The sequence below is a fragment of the Heptranchias perlo genome, chromosome 27 (assembly GCF_035084215.1).
Source record: "Heptranchias perlo isolate sHepPer1 chromosome 27, sHepPer1.hap1, whole genome shotgun sequence".
In the NCBI taxonomy this organism is placed as follows: Eukaryota; Metazoa; Chordata; class Chondrichthyes; order Hexanchiformes; family Hexanchidae; genus Heptranchias; species Heptranchias perlo.
Genome location: NC_090351.1, coordinates 27,711,995 through 27,731,985, shown reverse-complemented (window position 1 = coordinate 27,731,985; position 19,991 = coordinate 27,711,995). Strand labels below are relative to the sequence as shown.

The 19,991-nt window shown below is 40.5% G+C and overlaps 1 protein-coding gene across 4 annotated transcripts in view; it reads left to right on the top strand.

Annotated features, from left to right (window-relative positions):
* LOC137344487 (C4b-binding protein-like) overlaps positions 1 to 19,991 on the top strand; it is a 64,149-nt gene that overhangs the window by 8,128 nt on the left and 36,030 nt on the right. For all 4 annotated transcript variants that reach the window (XM_068007497.1, XM_068007493.1, XM_068007494.1 and 1 more), the window contains exons 3-9: positions 754 to 850; positions 1,958 to 2,031; positions 3,214 to 3,399; positions 7,563 to 7,745; positions 13,736 to 13,832; positions 16,641 to 16,714; positions 17,894 to 18,079. In XM_068007497.1, coding sequence (XP_067863598.1) covers positions 754 to 850; positions 1,958 to 2,031; positions 3,214 to 3,399; positions 7,563 to 7,745; positions 13,736 to 13,832; positions 16,641 to 16,714; positions 17,894 to 18,079 — 897 coding nt within the window. The remainder of the gene's footprint in view (positions 1 to 753; positions 851 to 1,957; positions 2,032 to 3,213; positions 3,400 to 7,562; positions 7,746 to 13,735; positions 13,833 to 16,640; positions 16,715 to 17,893; positions 18,080 to 19,991) is intronic.

Sequence of the window (19,991 nt, the reverse complement as noted above, 5' to 3'; positions counted from 1 at the left end):
GGGGGATATAGCAGTCTACCTGTGTAATTGGGACCCATTAACTGCACATTTTTAACTTTTGGTTACTTTTTCCCATTACTTTTTTTCATTTATTAGCAGCTTTTTTTTGCCTTCACTAGAGTGTGTGTATTCATGTATCAGTCCCCCAATCACACCCAAGTTCAGCATTATAACTTGAATCACTGTTATTTTTAATTCCTAAATATTAGTTCTAGCTTTTCAGCCCCCTCTCCCCCTCAAGAAAGTTTAAGTAGTTTTGTCTTGGGGGAGCGGTTCCAATCCCATTGTCTATTGGAATGCATAATTAACACACCAGCTTGCTTTCATTACCTGTTGCCCAAGGATGCATAAAATCTGATGGAAAGTTTGCTGACCTTCTGTACCTCTAGCCTTATCTGTCCACCAGAAAATACTAGAACTTAAAGGAGCACCAAATGTGGATCTTTACCATTGTGTTTTGGGATTGCTGGTAAAGATTGCTTTCGAACATGATAGGGAGATTGAAGACAGAGCCGTACTAATGCACGGTACTGCACAGTTGGAGTGAATTTAGTATTTGCCATGCCAAAACATAGATTATGAATCGGTGGAAAATCTAGCCCTAAATTCCAGAATTGTGAGAAACCTGGTCTTGGAAAATGTTATAGTAGTTTTTCAGCTTAACAATAAATTCAGTGAATTATTATTAATAAATTTATTGGAGAACTTGGTGTTTTATAACACTTTTACCATTTCCCATTTTTTTCTGTGTAGCAAGGAACTGTGGTAATCCAGGGGAGATATTGAATGGATATTATGAGGCATCAAATAGTACTTTTGGAAGTAAAGTTACTTTTCATTGTAACACAGGGTGAGTATTCGGTGTACCAATTGTTGAATGAGCCAAAACTGATTTTGGTGAAGCGTTAAGCACTTGAGTTTTCTGATGACTTGGTAATGTTGTTAATATTTTAGGCAGGAGAAGACCATTGGTTCATCCAGGCTACTTTTCCAAAACACTTGTCTGTTTCCCTACAATGATTCTAGAACTAATGGCCTTGTACTACCCTTTTCCTATTTCAAATTCACCGTGTCCTTTTTTTAAAACCTGTTGTCGTTTTTTGTTCCACCATTCTTGCTGGTAATCTGTTGCATAATTCTTTCATTCGCTTAGTAAAAAATTATGCTTACATTTTGCCTCCTTAACCTTCAAATGTATCCCTTAGTCCTCAAATGGTGTTCTCTAATCATACCCTACATTTTCAGATGATTCCTTCTGCTATCCTTCATCAATTTCTCAAACGCTTTCCCTTAGTTGAGGTAAGAATCAAGATGATTAAGATGCGGATTGTCATTAATATCCACATATCAATGTTACCTTCCTCCTGATCTAACAAGATGATCACTTGTTCTCTTTTAGTGCCAACTGTGGGCAGTTTTATGGCTTCTGTTCCCACCTTTGATTGCTCAATCATTGCTAAATTTTGGGCAGTTTATGCTGTGAACTTTTGGGTTGCAATTGTTCAAACTCCTTCCACTTGGATTTCCTGACAATATTAACAAAGTGGAGACATTTAATTTGTAATTGGTGCCTAAATTGATGATCTGCCTCAATATTGGAAGCTGCTGCCTGCTGATTCATTAAAATGCTCCTTTTAAACTGTGAGTCAGCATAATGAGCCAAGCTACGCCAATACCCTTCCTATGACCAGTTGAGCAGAACAGCACACAATACCACCTCACTAGGAACATTCCAACTTGTTTTGATTTGTACTCTGTTCCTCTGTTAATACCTTATTTACCTTTTTTTATAAATGTACGATTGTGTTAGTTTCATGACTTGTATCCACTAAAACCATTAGATTTCTTCCCTGATCAGGATGCTGTACCACTGTTCCATTTAACTGACAGCTCACTTTCTAATTATGGGTAATTTTTGCTTTGGCTTTTCTACAGTAACTTGTTTCCTTTTTTCTAGATACCAGATGGTGGGTAGGAACTACCAGTTGTGTAAAGCTGATGGTTGGGATGGCCAAATCCCGACTTGTGAAGGTAAGCTAGGGCTCCGTATTCCTTGGGTAGCTGACTTGCATTTCTGTGCTAAATGACTGAGGCAAATGAAATGGCACATCTGGATTATTGGCATCGTGCCACACATTTTTTTACCACGTTTTGATGTCATTAGGTTAGTGTGCTGAAATTTTGGATTGTCTATTTAGCCAACCAAGTCAGTTTCTTCCACAGAGAGTTCATGATCTGCTACATCATGAACCCTTCTTATTTAAATCCATGAGATTAAGTTCAACTAAACTTCTATCTGATCCCTAAAGATAAGTAACCAAAACTTCAGGACCTCAAAAATCCGTTGACATTCAGGCAGACTCCCAGAATTTAGGCCAGGATCCGGTTATATTGGGTCCTGGCCCAGCACTCAGGTTGCCAGGATTCGGCCTCTTCAGCATGGGGTTGGGGGGGGGGGGGGTGGTGTGGGAGAGCGCCTATATTGAAGAGTCTGGAGACACTTCCCTAGCCTGTCAAAGGCTTGGAGTTCACAGGACCTCCCCCTGATCGCAGTCCTTTTAGGCAGAGCTCATATCTTAAAAATGGATATTCCTGCTCAGTTATTAGATCTTCCCAAGTGCTCTTGTGAAATCCTGGCACATGATGCCAAGAATCCAGATGTGCCAATTTTCCCCACAACACATTCAGGAAGCTGGCTGTGTAATCATTCAAGTTTTGTAGAATTACCATTTTTGGTCCGAAAGTGTACTAATGCACAAGATTGGAGATTAAAAGAATTCTTCACCCTGCAGAGTAATGGATATGTGGACTAGACCTTCAGAGCTGTTAAACATATGTGAATTAACTTCTCCAAATAAAACTCGATGAATATCTGGTTCAGAATGAGCAGTTTGCATGGCTAAGCAGAGACCGAGATAATCACAGGTAAATGGTGGCAGAAACCAAGGGTGAATAATGGAGATATGGGTACAACTAGCTATTGTCCACCCCAAAAATCTACACCTGCTCACTGCTTATTCTTTTCCCCCACCCTCTCCAAGATAACGACCAGCTGAGATCAGGGGATCGGGGATGGGGTTGGGGAAGACTCTTTGGTGTGTTGTGCTGGTTCACCAGTCCGCTGTGCCACTGAACTGAGAATTTAATCCCTGATGGTAAAATTTTCATTTGACAGTCTGTTCAGAACATTAACTGAATTTCATTTTTCTCCAGCCCTCACTTGTGATGATCTTCCACCTATTAGTAACGGGACAGCTCCATCACCACCCTATGGAGATTACTGGGAACATGGAATGGTTGCAAAATATTCTTGTAATGATGGCTATTCATTGATCGGTGCAGAGAGACTTGTTTGTGCAGAGACTAGAGAATGGGACAGTGACCCACCAACATGCAAAGGTATAGAACTGTAGTTTTAATTTTTGTCATCTATAAATTGGTTTCTATCTAAGCACTTATTATACAAAAACTGCCTCCATGTAGTGATTCTATAAATCTTGCCACTTAATCCTGTGCTTGAGAATGGGTCTGAATAGACTTGATGAGGAGCAACATTTCTTAAGACCTTAAAATGTCTGCTGGTTATTCAACAGTAACTTAAATATTAGGTTATTCAAAAGTAAGTACATTTTCAAGTATGCCGCTTGTGTGCCATAACTACTGTGTCCCATTCATTTTCAGTCTGAACCTGTTCCGCAGGTAGCATGTAGCACAGTTTTACCTAGCACCGGTTAGATTAGATGTGTTCTAGATCACTTTCTAACAAATAGTTTCTTTTAGAGATGTACGGGCACGATATGCTTTTTTACTGTAATATTCTTATTTGGCATCAAGGTAATGAATGCCAGCGCTGGAGAATAGGATAATTTTGCAGCCAGTGCCTGAATCAATCGTGCTCATTAGAGGTAAACTGAACAGCATACAAGCTGCTAATGAGGCAATTCTTTTGTTTCAGTGGTTCATCTTCCACATACGAACAAAAATGCTGTCATCCAGATGGAATTGAAAGACATTGTCCTTTTCAGACATCACATTTTTGCAAAGCCATATAATTAGACATGGGATGAAAAATGGCAATAACAGTTTTGTTTGGTCATCTTTTAACCCATAGTATGTGGACGGAGTAACTGTATATGCAGATAAAAAACATTTTTGTTATCACAAGTGTCAATCTTTGTAAAATTGTCTGGGTGGACAAGCTTGATTTTAATCTTTGAGTCTATTCTATCAAAGCTGTGGTAATAATTCACAATCTTGCCATTCATTAAGCTGTCTAATATTAATTACAACCGGATTATAATAGTACAATGAATAACCTAGAGGATTTTGAAGGTGGAGAGGAAGAGGTATTTGATAACTTGAGTGAACTGAAAACTAATAAATCCACCAAATCAAATAGAGATATCCTAGGGTGATTCCATTCCTAGCCAGATACTCACCTGCAATGGCTTCTCTTCCCGCTACCGCACCATTACCTCTGGAGTGCCACAAGGATCTATCTTTGGCCCCCTCCTATTTCTCATCTACATGCTTTCCCTTGGCGACATTGTCCGAAAACACAATGTCGGGTTCCACATGTATGCTGATGACACCCAGCTCTGCCTCACCACCACCTCTCTTGACCCCTTTACTGCTTCTGATTTGTCATGCTGATTGTCCGACACCTAGTATTGGATGAGCAGAAATTTCTTCCCATTAAATATTGGGAAGACCGAAGTCATTGTCTTTGGTCCCCGCCACAAATTCCATTCTCTAATCACTGACTTCATCGCTCTCCGTGGCCACAGTCTGAGGCTAAAACAGACCGTTCGCAACCTTGGCCTCCTATTTAACCCTGAACTGAGCTTCCAACCCCATATCATCTCCGACACCAAAACTGCCTACTTCCACCTCTGTTATCGCCCATCTCCATCTCTATGTTAGCTCATCTGCTGAAAACCTCATTCATGCTTTTGTTACCTCTAGACTCGACTATTCCAATGCTCTCCTGGCCAACCTCCCACCTTGCTCCCTCCGTAAACTTAAGCTCATCCAAAACTTTGCCCACATCCTAACTAGCACCAGGTCCCATTCACCCTACATTGGCTCCCGGTCCTTCAACCCCATGATTTTAAAATTCTCATCTTTCTTTTCAAATTCCTCCATAGCCTCACCCCTCCTTATCTCTGTAACCTCCTCCAACCCTATGAGATCACTGCGCTCCTCCTATTCTGGCCTCTTGCACATCTCTGTTTTTCATCACTCCACCATTGGTGGCCATTCCTTCAGCTGCCTAGGCCCTAAGCTCTGGAATTCCCACCCTAAAGCTCTCTGCCTCTCTACCTCTCTTTTAAGATGCTCCTTAAAATCTACCTCTTTGACCTGGGCTTTGTTCACCTGTCCTATATGCCCCTATGTGGCCTTGGTGTCAAATTTTGTTTGATAACGCATCTATGAAGCATCTTGGGATATTTTACTACCTTAAAGGTGCTATATAAATGAAAGTTGTTGTTGTAGGGTGATTTAGTAGACTAAGGAGAAGTATTGTGGAGAACTGGCTTGATCTTGGAAAAATTGATAAAGGGGAGGTACTAGAAAGGCTTGCTGTACTTAAAGTAGATAAGTCACCCGGTCCAGATGGGATGCATCCTAGGTTGCTGAGGGAAGTAAGGGTGGAAATTGTGGAGGTACTGGCCATAATCTTCCAAACATCCTTAGATACGGAGGGTGGTGCCAGAGGATTGGAGAATTGCAAATGTTATACCCTTGTTCAAAAATAGGTGTAAGGATAAACCTAGCAACTACAGGCCAGCCAGTTTAACCTCGATGGTGGGGAAACTTTTAGAAACGATAATCCGGGACAGAATTAGCAGTCACTTGGACAAGAGTAAATTGATTAGAGAAAGCCAGCACGGATTTGTTAAAGGCAAATTGTGTTTAACTAACTTGAAAGAGTTTTTTGATGAGGTAACAGAGAGGGTCGATGAGGGCCATGCAGTTGATGTGTATATGGACTTCCAAAAGGAGTTTGGTAAAGTGCCGCGTGGTAGGTTTATCATCAAGATTGAAGCCCATGGAATAAAAGGAGCAGTAGCAGCGTAGATACAGAATTGGCTAAGTAACAGGAAACAGAGAGTAGTGGTGAATGATTTTTAGGACTGGAGGGAGGTGTACAGTGGTGTTCCCAGGGGCCAGTACTAGGACCACTGCTTTTCTTGATATATATTAATGACTTGGACTTGGGTGCACAGGGCACAATTTCCAAATTTGCAGATGACACAAAACTTGGAAGTGTTGTGAACAGTGAGGAGGATAGTGGTGGACTTCAAGAGGATATAGACAGGCTGGTGGCATGGGCGGACACATTGCAGATGAAATTTAACAGAGAAATGGGAAGTGATACATTTTGGTAGGAAGAATGAGGAGAGGCAATACAAACTAAACGGCACAATTTTAAAAGGAGTACAGGAACAGAGAGATCTTGGGGTCTATTGAAGGTGGCAGGGCAGTTTGAGAAAGTGGTTAAAAAAGCATACGGGATCCTGGGCTTTGTAAGTAGAGGTATAGAGTACTAAAGCAAGGAAGTCATGCTGAACCTTTATAAAACACTGGTTTGGCCATAGCTGGAGTATTGTGTCCCATTCTGGGCACTGCACTTTAGGAAAGGTGTGAAGGCCTAAGAGAGGGTGGAGAAGAGATTTACTAGAATGATTCCAGGGGTGAGGGACTTTAATTACATGGAGAAGCTGAGGTTGTTCTCCTTGGAACAGAGACGGTTGCAAGGAGATTTGATAGAGGTATTCAAAATCATGAAGGTTCCAGACAGAGTAGATAGAGAGAAACTATTCCCAGTGGCAGAAGGGTGAAGAACCAGAGGACATAGATTTAAGGTGATTGGCCAAAGAACCAAAGGTGACATAAGGAAAAACTTTTTTACATAGCGAGTGGTTAGGATCTGGAATGCATTGCCTGAGGGGGTGGGAGAGGCAGATTCAATCATGGCCTTCAAAAGGGAACTGGATAAGTACTTGAAAGGAAAAAATTTGCAGGGCTATGGGGATAGGGCGGGGGAGTAGGATAACTGGATTGCTCTTGCATAGAGCCCGCACGGACTCGATGGACCGAATGGCCTCCTTCCGTGCTGTAACATTTCTATGATTCTAAATTAGTTTTGTACTGGAGAGGCTCTCAAAGATTGGAAACGAGCAAAAATAGCACAAATATCAAGTGGGACAAATTTGACCCACACAAGCTCAGACCCATTATCCTAACATTAGTCATAGGTAAAATGATGAAGAGCATACTAAGTAATAGACTGGAGGAGCTGCTGATATAAAGGAAACGGAAGTCCTGAATTCTAGCCCATGAAAAAAATTAGGAACTAGAAAAGGCCATGTTGTACTGCATTTTGATTGGCCTTTAACAAGGCCTTAAAAAGCACAAAACATTTTGCATCTTCTAATTTCCACAAATCCATTTCATCGGATGGGACCGGAACTCAGTTGTGGTACAGATAGACTTTCTGTCGGTATCATATAACAGTCATTTACCTAGTGGAGACTAATTCATTGCTTTTTTGGTAGCTGTCCAATGCTATCGTCCTGACCTGCCTGCAAATGGCCGAATAGAGGCGGGATTTGGACCTACATACAGATATCAGGAGACGATCAGCTTCAGCTGTAATGAAGGTTTTGAGATGGTTGGCAACAGTGTAATTGAATGTAAAGAAGAAAATACATTTGTACCAGGACCACCTACCTGCAAACGTGAGTAACCATTCCTTGAATTGAGGATAGAACCAAAAGAAGTGGGTTAAACTTGCTCAAGTCTGTTAAAGTCATCTTGAGGTGGATTTTCCTTGGTTGACATTGGTATGCTGGCTTCTTTTTGCTCTTCCTCACTCCTACAAAGAAATTTAAAAAGTGAAATTTAATGCTTTTCAGTTCATTTAATGTTATACATAAAACCTCACATTTTAAATCGGATTAAACAATTCTTAGGTTTGTGGTGACTCCCTTTCCCATTCCCATCCATGAATAGATCTTGAATTGCTGGGCATAAGTTTCCCTCATATATTACACATGTAGATAACTTTTCTCTGAAAGTTTTATGTTACAGATGAACCTAATCTATGCGCAGCCCAGAATCAGTTACCACAACACTTTGCACCAAAACAACATGAACCACAAATACTTTTGTGGTAGGTACCAGAATAGAGACTGTGGCATCTCTACTGGTTAAAGATTAGTTGGAGAGGTCAGTGGTATGTTGCAGGCTTCACAGACTATCTGATCAGTGAAGGAGCAGGTGGGCACAGAAGTCAGTGGTCCTGCTTTCAGAATAAGGTATTGGAGCAACAACAAAAAAACCTGAGTTGGTCTGCTGTTCCGAATAATGTACCCGGGTTGAGAAGTATGGACAGCTCCCGCTGAGACTCATGTCATTTAGAAACACCGAATAATTGCATTGTAGTCTTGCCGGAGGTGAAATAGCATTTGACATGGTAGCTGCCATGTATTCATTGTCTCTTTATACATATAAGGGCCATCAGTGTGTTTGTCTAATTCGTCAGCTCTGCGATGATGATCAACTGATCTTGACAAATAATTGGAGCCAACCATTGAAAATTTACAGACGTCCCTTGGACTGTTCTTAGCTAGTCCACAGGTTGACCATCTTGGACTAAATCTTTTGCTGAAGATGTTGAGGCCACAAATTTGCTCACGTTCCAATAGACCAAGGAGCTTTATCCACACTCTCCCTTTGTGGAAATAATTTAAGGCAGCCTTTACGCTGATACATGATACAAAGCATACTGAGAAGTAGACTGGAGGAGGTGCTGATATAAATAAAAAGCGAGTCCAGGATTCTAGCACATAAAAAAAAAATTAGGGACTAGAAAAGGCCGCCTTGTACTCCAACCCACTCTTTGCATTTTGATTGTCCTTTAACAAGGGCTTAGAAAGCACTAAGCTTTTTTTATTTTCTAATTTCCACAAATCCATTTTATCGGATGGGACCAGAAGTCAGTTGTGGTACAGATAGACTTCCTGTCGGTATCATATAACAGTCAATTACCTAGTGCAGACTAATTCATTGCTTTTTTGGTAGCTGTCAAATATTATCATCCTGACCCGCCTGCAAATGGCCAAATAGAGGTGGGATTTGGATCTACATAAGATATCAGGAGATGATCATCTTCAGCTGTAATGAAGGTTTTTAAATGGCAAGCAACAGTTTTTTTACAAATTGTAAAACAGATAGTATATTTGTACCAGGACCACCTACCTGCAAACGTGAGTAAACATACCTTGAATTGAGGATAGAACCAAAAGAAGTGGGTTAAACTTTCCCTCAAGTCTGTTAAATATATAAATATTTTGAGGTGGATTTTCCTTGGTTGACATTGGTATGCTGGTTTCTTTTTGCTCTTCCTCACTCCTACAAAGAAATTTAAAAAGTGAAATTTAGTCCTTTTCAGTTCATTTAATGTTATACATTAATCTGATTTAAAATGTGAGGTTTTAACAATTCCTAGATTTGTGATTACTCCCTTCCCCACTCCCATCCAGGAATAGATGTTGAATTGCTGGGCATAAATTTCCCTCATACATTACTTGTGTAAGTAAAGTTTCTCCTAAAGTTTTACGTTACAGATGAACCTAAACTATCCGGAGTCTAGAATCATTTACCACAGCACATTGCACCAAAACAACATGAGCCTCAAATACTATAGTAGCAGGTACCAGAATCGAGACTGATGCATCTGTGCCTACATGTGGTAGTTCACGAACACTGCATCAGTACTTCTCTGGAGAGGTCAGTGGTATGCTGCAGGCTTCATGGACTATCTAATCAGCAAAGGAGCAGGTGGGCACAGAGGTCAGTGGTCCTGCCTTCAGAATAAGGTTGTTGGAGCAACAATAAAATAATCTGAGTTGGTCTGCTGCTCAGAATAATATATCTGGGTTGGAAAGTATGGACAGCTCGATCCGAGACATATGTCATTTAGAAACAGTGAATGACTGCATTGTAGTCTTGCCGAGGGAGAAATGGCACTTGCCATATATTCATTGTCTGCTTGTACATATAAGGGCCATCAGTATGTAGTTCTAATTTGTCAACTCGACAATCATGACAAACTGATCCTGACAAGTAATTGGAGCCAGTTATGGGGAGGATATTGAATATTTACAGATGTCCATTGAACTGTTCTCAGATAGTCCAAAGGTTGAGCATGTTAGACTAAATCTTTTGCTGATGATCTTGAGGCCACTTGCTCAAATTCCACCAGACCAAGGATCTTTACCTGCACTCTCCCTCTATGGAATTAATTTAAGACAGTCTTTACACTGATACATCAATGATCTCTCCATCCTGAATTGCATGTCTCCATGTAGTAATAATGTTATCATAAGGCAATTGCAAAGACCAATTAGGTATTTAGTGGAAAGTAGTACACAGGTTTTGTGGAATGAAACAAAATATATGCAGTAGGCATATTTTTTAAAAGTGATTTTGTACCATGTAACATGCATTTGGCCCATTAATTGGTGCTAAATGCAATACACTGGCTGTTAAATTGAATTGATGAACATGTTTGCAGGTGGTATCTCAGGAAATGGGCAAGTGTTTTAGATGGAGACAGGTATATATTGTGTCCCACTCGCCAGGACTGTGGAGTGGGATCTGAATCAAACCCTTTAGATTCCGAGGCGAGAATACTTCTACTGGGCTGGTTGTTTCTCAATTGGACACAACTACCCCGCAGGATGTCAACCAGTATTTAAGAGACCATATTCTAGCCTCCATTCACTGGGGCTGTCTGGATTGGAGCTCGAACCCATCACCTTCTGACTTGGAGGCAGGAGTGCTACCATTAAGCCAAAGGATCACTCTACTGTAGTATTTAAGCATAAAATATTCAAATGTTTGAAAGCGAGAACCAATAAACTACAGGCAAAAATGCTCCAATTTTGTCCATCTTCACTCACTTTTTAATCACTGCTAACGGCTGGATTGCTAAATTTACTCACCAAGTTGAGCATTAATGATACCTAGTCAAGTTGTTCCTTTTTTCTGTTTCCCTTTCATCTTTTAAAATCCAACCAGATGTGAGACCGACTGAACTATTTCTGTTAGTGAAGCCGTACTGATACTGGTTGTATTCATTTGTCGATCAAGATTGAATAATAGTAAACCAAGTGATCAGTATTCTTAATTGTAACTCATCAAACTGAGATATAAATTGTGTTAGTTGCTCAATGTCGGGAATTAGTTCAATTCTTAAATCCAGGGATCAAGACATAGGTTGCTTAAGGCAGTTTATACCTGAACCTGTTAGACTGCTTAGAATGTGTACTGTATATAATTTAAAGCATTGGATAAGCCCATCCTGACTAACCAGTCCATTAAGTAAAGCTCCCAAATATGATAGGCAGGGTTCTTTACCAAACAAACACATGTTGAGAAACCAAACCAATAGGGATGGTGACTTTTGTATTTGCCATTAAAGCAGCTGGCCACTGGCTCAGGCCCCTTGCACGCTTCTGCTGACTGCCTTTCTGCATGCCCCTATTTCCAGGATTTTTTTTTCTGGTTTGGCAATGACTGTGCTGGCCTGGTAGCTGTTCACTGACTTTACTTCGTGTGGTTGATGAAGGGATAATTTAATTTAGAGATGGTAAAATGTGTGTTGTGCCTTTTTCTTCATCTGTCTGCAAACCAGTTCAGCTTTAGACCACTCCAATGTGGTCATGCTATCACTGGAGAGACCTCCAAAATGGAGAAGGGGGGGGGGGGCGGGTAACGTCTCCTTCATCTCAGTTAGTCAGCTTCTGTCAAGGTGGAGATTGCAAATGAGAGCAGTTGTGGGCTAGGCTGCACTAGCTTCAGTACTTATTTCCTAATATTTGTTTGTAAATATTAGGAAATAAATACTGAAGCTTTATAAAATACTATACTTTTATAATTAAAAAAAATAATTTTATGCCCTGATTCCATCATCCTTGTGGAATGGAACCACAAGAGCTGGATGCATTCAGCACATAACTAGAGAAGATTTCAAAATAATTTTTTTAGCCTCTGCTTTCTGCACTTGAGGACCATGAGCAACCTTGTAAGTTCCCCTGTTGAAGTTCTTTGCTCCTCAGCCTCAATGCTAGCTCCCAGCACTGAAGTACCCTGCTCTGCACCCATTACTGAGTGAGGGAGACAATCTGGCATTACTTATCCATGCGGAGTACATTACTGGTGTCCATCAAAACTGCATTCAGAAGGTTTAGGTGGGGGAATGGACCTTTCACTTTTAGGATGAAGTTTTCAGATCCAGGCAGATGAAGATCACTACTGTCAGTCACAAATCATAAATTAATTTGGGTAATAACTTAGAAAACACATAATGTGGGAGTTGGAAATATCCAGTAGAAGATGTTATTTTTGGGGCTAGGGTTAAGGAGTGATAGGGAAGATATTTAGCCTGAATCTAACCTGTACTATTTCTGATCTATAAATGTGTGTTTAACACTTAACAAAAAGTGGAAAATGTTTGATGTAGCCAGCACAATTATTACTTGTCTTGCTGAACATAAAAATACCAAAATAAGAATTGAATGATAACATTAATCTAGACCGCTCCCCTCTGTACCATACTCTCCGTAGAGTTGTTTGTTAAATTTACCTGGACATTTCCCAAGCTGAGTCAGTGGGCCTCCAAACATGTTGACCTTTTCTATCCACCAGACTTTATTTTGGCTCTCTTAGGAAGGAAAGTATCTAAAAATCATGGATTGACATTAAGGTAGTATAAATGCTGTTTTAGCTAAGGCATCTAGGGCACTAGCACTGAAGGATTATGCATCTGAGAACTTTGACCTGGTAGTCCAGGCATACAGGATTTGGCTATATTTTCCGCTGACTTTTTTAAGAGCCGTTGTTTTTCACCAGAAAGCAGTTTCCAAAAACAATTAACCAGTTTTCTTTTGCTTCTAGTTTTGGCCTTTCTTTGTGGTTTAAAGAGGGGACATAGAATGTCCACCCGTCTGATTGGGATCCATTAACTGCACATCATTTAATTTCTAGTTACTTTTTCCCATTACTTTAATTTATTTGCTGCTTTTTTTTTGTCTTTACTAGAGTGTGTGTAATTATGTATCAGTCTCCCAGGCACATCCAAGTTTAGCATTATAACTTGGATCATTTTATTTTAAATTCCTATTATTAGTTTCAGCTCTTGTCTTCCCCGCCCCCCCCCCCCCCCAAAAAGAAAATTTAAGTAGTTTTGTTGTCTATTGGAATGCTTAATTAAGACATCAGCTTGCTTTCATTACCTGTTGCCCAAGGATGCATAAAATCTGATGGAAAGTTTGCTGACCTTTGTCCCTCTAGCCTTATGTGTCCATCAGAAATAATAGAATTTAAATTTAGAGGAGCACCAAAGGTAGATCTTTACCATTGTATTTAGGGATTGCTGGTAAAGATTGCTTTCAGAAATGAATAGGGCGATTGAAGACAGAGCCATACTAATATACGGTACTGCACAGTTGGAGTGAATTTAGTATTTGCCATGCCAAAACATAGATTATGAATCGGTGGAAAATCTAGCCCTAAATTCCAGAATTGTGAGAAACCTGGTCTTGGAAAATGTTATAGTAGTTTTTCAGCTTAACAATAAATTCAGTGAATTATTATTAATAAATTTATTGGAGAACTTGGTGTTTTATAACACTTTTACCATTTCCCATTTTTTTCTGTGTAGCGAGGAACTGTGATAATCCAGGGGAGATATTGAATGGATATTATGAGGCATCCATTAGTACTTTTGGAAGTAAAGTTACTTTTCATTGTAACACAGGGTGAGTATTTGGTGTACCAATTGTTGAATGAGCCAAAACTGATTTTGGTGAAGCGTTAAGCACTTGAGTTTTCTGATGACTTGGTAATGTTGTTAATATTGTTGACCGGAAGTCACCGGTTAACGGTTTTAGCTTAGTACACAGAGGAAGAGTCAATTCTCTCTTAATTCTCAATTCGCTTTATTAACGTTATTAGATCATGTACATACCGCTTATACGTCTAGTTAGATATAGGCATGTAGTTTACAGCAGGTTATACAGGTTTATACTCAAACTAGGATTTAAACGCACACCCACTAGGTTTCTCTATTAATACTCCCCGAGTATCAAGCTTTAAACGCACACCCACTAGGTTTCCTGACGACACTCCCAGAGTGGTCCCAGAATAGAAAGGATATTATATTACCCGGAAAGGAGAGACGCTGCTGGCCAGGCAATTCTCCCTCTTACTCCTGACGTCGTCTCCACGTCCTTGACGCAGGGTTCCTACTTCCACGAGGGTTAGTTTCCAGAGTCTCCTTCACAAACAAAGACACACCAACAAAAACACACACACACACACACACACACACACACACACACACATACACTCTCTCTCTCTCTCTCTCTCTTGCTCACAAACAAACAAAGACACACACTGACTCCAAGCCAGCAACTCCTCAGTTTTTATTCCCCAAGTCTGTCTTTTCGAACGATGCTGTCTTCTCCGGTTGGCTCAGAGTTGCTGGAGTGACCGATGTCATCCCCTGATTGGCTCTGTTCCAAGGGCTCAGGTAGCACACCGTCCCTTTGTCTCTCTAAGAAGCGGAACGAATTCAAACTGGTTCTGGCCAGTTCAGACCAGTGACTGAACTCCAGGTCACCTCAGTTCAAAAGGTCTTTGTTAGCACTTTGAATCCAGCTCAGCAGTCTTCTGCAGCCTCTGGCCAACAATATTTTAGGCAGGAGAAGACCATTGGTTCATCCAGGCTACTTTTCCAAAACACTTGTCTGTTTCCCTACAATGATTCTAGAACTAATGGCCTTGTACTACCCTTTTCCTATTTCAAATTCACCGTGTCCTTTTTTTAAAACCTATTGTCGTTTTTCTGTTCCACCATTCTTGCTGGTAAAATCTGTTGCATAATTCTTTCACTCGCTTACTAAAAAATTATGCCGAAGTTTTGTCTCTTTAACTTTCAAATGTGTCCCTTGGTCCTCAAATCCTATACTGGACAGAACGTTGCTGGATTCAATTCTCAATCTTAAAGGTCATTCTCAAATCCCCTCTCATCCTCCTCTGCCAGGGAGTGAAGTTCTGGTGTGAACAGTCTCTAAGTTCCTGAATCCGAGCTTTCCTCTAGTCACCCTCCAATAATTCTGTGTCTTTCCTGAGACCAAAAATAAACGTCATTCTCCAGGTATGACTTCACCAAGATCGGCTACAATTTCAATATCACCGTTGGCTTTTAATTCACACCCTTTGCTGTACATTGCAACACTTTTTGCTTTCTTCACTGCCTATGATATCTGAATTTGATGGTTTTAAACCATGTAGCTCTCTTTCTTGCACTGTTTCCTCAAGTACTTTACCATTTAATATGTAATCTGCTTTCTCGCTTCTTCTGCCAAATCTAATGCCTTTACACTTGTCTGTGTTAAATTCCATTCATCATTCTCTAGCCATTGACCTCGATTGTGCAGGTTGCTTCGGATTATCGCACATTGATTACCATTATTGGTACGGCACTTGGTTTGGTGTTATATGCAGACCTGGTTGCTTTGGAAAATATTCTGTTCTCTTTCAGCAGATTTAAAAAAATATATAAGCAATAGCAGCCTGTGCTACTAGGGGCTTCACTGGCAACTAGTTTCCACTCTGCAACCTTCCCTGCACCACCACCCTTTGGTTACCTTTTTAGCCTCACATTGATCTGCCATCTACCCTGATGAATCACACCGTTAAATGGAACAGTGTCAAATGTCTTGCTAAAATCCAAGTAGATAAGATCCACTGCCTAACTTTTATGCACAAGATCTGTAAACTCTTCACAGAAACCCAATAAATTGGTCAGACGTGACTTGCCCCTTTTGAACAACTGTTGGCTCTTTCTAATCATACCCTACATTTCCAGTTGATTCCTTCTGCTATCCTTCATCAGTTTCTCAAACGCTTTCCCTTAGTTGAGGTAAGTATCAAGATGATTACGGTTGCGGATTGTCATTAGTATCCGCATATCAATGTTACCTTACTCTCAGTCTAACAAGATGATCACTTGTAACTGTGAGCAGTTTTATAGCTTCTATTCCCAGCTTTGATTGCCCAATCATTGCTGAATTATAGGTAGTTTGTGCTGTGAACTTTTGGTTTGAAATTGTTCAGAATCCTTCCATTTAACCAAGCGGAAACATTTAATTTGTAATTGGTGCCTAAATTGATAATCTGCCTCAATATTGGAAGCTGCTGCCTGCTGATTCATTAAAATGCTTCATTTAAACTGTTATTCAGCATAATGAGCCAAGCTACGCCAATATCCTTCCTATGACCAGCTAACCAGAACAGCACACCATACCCCATCGGTGATTGTACTAGGAACAATCAAACTTGTTTTGATTTATACTCTGTTCCTCTGCCAATACATTATTTGCCTATTTTTTTTTACTGTACCAAAGTATTGTTAGTTTCATGACTTATATCCACTAAAACCATTAGATTTCTTCCCTGATCAGGATGCTGTACCACTGTTCCATTTAACTGATAGCTCACTGTCTAATAATAAGTAATTTTTGCTTTGTTTTTTCTATAGTAACTTGTTTTCTTTTTTCTAGATACCAGATGGTGGGTAGGAACTACCAGTTGTGTAAAGCTGATGGTTGGGATGGCCAAATTCCAACTTGTGAAGGTAAGTTAGGGTTCCATATTCCTTGGGTAGCTGACTTGCATTTCTGTGCTAAATGACTGAGGCAAATGAAATGGCACATCTGGAATATTGGCATCGTGCCACACTTTTTTTTACCACGTTTTGATGTCATTAAGTTAGTGTGCTGAAATTTTGGATTGTCTATTTAGCCAACCAAGTCAGTTTCTTCCACAGAGAGTTCATGATCTGCTACATCATGAACCCCTCTTATTTAAATCCATGCGATTAAGTTCAACTAAACTTCTATCTGATCCCTAAAGATAAGTGACCAAAACTTCAGGACCTCAAAAATCCGTTGACATTCAGGCAGACTTCCAGAATTTAGGCCGGGACCCGGTTGTATTGGGTCCTGGCCCAGCACTCAGGTTTCCAGGATTCGGCCACTTGAGCATGGGGTTGGTGGGGGGGGGGGGGTGGTGTGGGAGAGCGCCTATATTGAAGAGTCTGGAGACACTTCCCTAGCCTGTCAAAGGCTTGGAGTTCACAGGACCTCCCCCTGATCGCAGTCCTTTTAGGCAGAGCTCATATCTTAAAAATGGATATTCCTGCTCAGTCACTAGATTTTTCCAAGTGCTCTTGTGAAATCCTGGCACATGATGCCAAGAATCCAGATGTGCCAATTTTCCCCACAACACATTCAGGAAGCTGGCTGTGTAATCATTCAAGTTTTGTAGAATTACCATTTTTGGTCCGAAAGTGTACTAATGCACAAGATTGGAGATTAAAAGAATTCTTCACCCTGCAGAGTAATGGATATGTGGACTAGACCTTCAGAGCTGTTAAACATATGTGAATTAACTTCTCCAAATAAAACTCGATGAATATCTGGTTCAGAATGAGCAGTTTGCATGGCTAAGCAGAGACCGAGATAATCACAGGTAAATGGTGGCAGAAAGCAGATGACCAAGGGTGAATAATGGAGATATGGGTACAACTAGCTATTGTCCACCCCAAAAATCTACACCTGCTTTTCCCCCACCCTCTCCAAGATAACGACCAGCTGAGATCAGAGGATCTGGGATGGGGTTGGGGAAGACTCTTTGGTGTGTTGTGTTGGTTCACCAGTCCGCTGTGTCACTGAACTGAGAATTTAATCCCTGATGGTAAAATTTTCATTTGACAGTCTGTTCAGAACATTAACTGAATTTCATTTTTCTCCAGCCCTCACTTGTGATGATCTTCCACCTATTAGTAACGGGACAGCTCCATCACCACCCTATGGAGATTACTGGGAACATGGAATGGTTGCAAAATATTCTTGTGATGATGGCTATTCATTGATCGGTGCAGAGAGACTTGTTTGTACAGAGACTAGAGAGTGGGACAGTGACCCACCAATGTGCAAAGGTATAGAACCGTAGTTTTAATTTTTGTCTCCTGTAAATTGTTTTGTATCTTAAACTTTTGATCTACAAGAACTGCCTCCAAGTAGCGATTCTATAAATCTTGCCACTTAATCCTGTGCTTGAGAATGACTCTGAATAGACTTGATTAGTAGCAACATTTCTTAAGACCTTTAAGTGTCTGCTGGTTATTCAACAGTAACTAAAATGTCAGGTTATTCAAAAGTAAGTACATTTTCAAGTATGCCTCTTGTGTGCCACAACTACTGTGTCCCACTCATTTTCAGTCTGAACCTGTTCCGCAGGTAGCATGTAGCACAGTTTTACCTAGCATCAGTTAGGTTAGATGTGTTCTAGATCACTTTCTAACAAGTGTTTTCTTTGAGATTAACGGGTACAATATGCTCTTTTACTGTAATAATCTTTCGCATCAAGGTAATGAATGCCAGCGCTGGAGAATAGGATAATTTTGCACTCAGTGCCTGCATCAACCATGCTCATTTGAGGTAAACTGAACAGCATACAAGTTGCTAATGAGGCAATTCTTTTGTTTCAACGGTTCATCTTCCACGTACAAACAAAAATGCTGTCATCCAGATGGAATTGAAAGACATTGTCCTTTTCAGACAGCACATTCTTGCAAAGCCGCACAATCAGACATAGGATGAAAAATGGCAATAACCGTTTTGTTTGTTCATCTTTTAACCTGTAGTATGTGGCCGGAGTAACTATATATGCAGATAAAGACATTTTTGTTTTCACTAGTGCCTACCTTTTATAAAGTTGTTTGGGTGGACAAGTTTGTTGATTTTAACTTTTCTATTCTATGAAGGCTGTGGTGATAATTCACAATCTTGCCATTCATTAATCTACATGGAATTATATTGAAATGACAGCACAGAAACAGGCCATCCGGCCCAACTGGTCTATGTCTGCGTTCAAGCTCCACACGAGCCTCCTCCTTCTCTACTTCATCTAACCCTATCAGGATACCCTTCTTTCCCTTTTTCGTTCATGTATTTACCTAGTTTCCCCTTAAATGCATCTGTGCTCTTTGCCTCAACTACTCCTTGTGACAGCGCATTCCACATTCTTACTACTTTGGGTAACAGAGTTTCTCCTGAATTCCCTATTGGATTTATTAGCAACTATTTTATATTTATGACCTCTGGTTTTGGACTCCCCCACAAGTGGAAACATTTTCTGTACGTCTACCCTATCATTATCTTAAAGACCTATATCAGGTCTCTCTTCAGCCTCTTCTAGAGAAAAGAGTCCCAGCCTATTCAGCCTTTCCTGATAAGGATATCCTCTCAGTTCTGGTATCATCCTTGTGAATCTTTTTTGCACCCTCTCTAACACCTCTAAAGCCAGAACTGTGCACAATACTCCAAGTGTGGTCTAACCAAGGTTCCATATAACCTGTCTAATATTAATTACAATCGGATTATAGTTGTACAATGAATAACCGATAGGATTTTGAAGATGGAGTGGAAAAGGTATTTTGTAACTTGAGTGAACTGAAAACTACAAATCCACCAAATCAAATAAATATATCCTAGGATGGTTCTATTCCTATCTATCCAGTCATAACCAAAGACTCGCCTGCAGTGGCTTCTCTTCCCGCTCCCGCATCGTAACTTCTGGTGTCCCACAAGGATCTATCCTTGGCCCCCTCCTATTGCTCATCTATATGCTGCCCCTAAGCGACATCATCTGAAAACACGATGTCAAGTTCCACGTGTACGCTGATGACACCCAGCTCTACCTCACCAACACCACTCTCGACCCCGTCACTGCCTCTGATTTGTCATGCTGATTATCTGACGTCCAGTATTCGATGAGCAGAAATTTCCTCCAATTAAATATTGAACACCCCGCCACAAAATACGTTCCCTAGCCACCAACTCCATCCC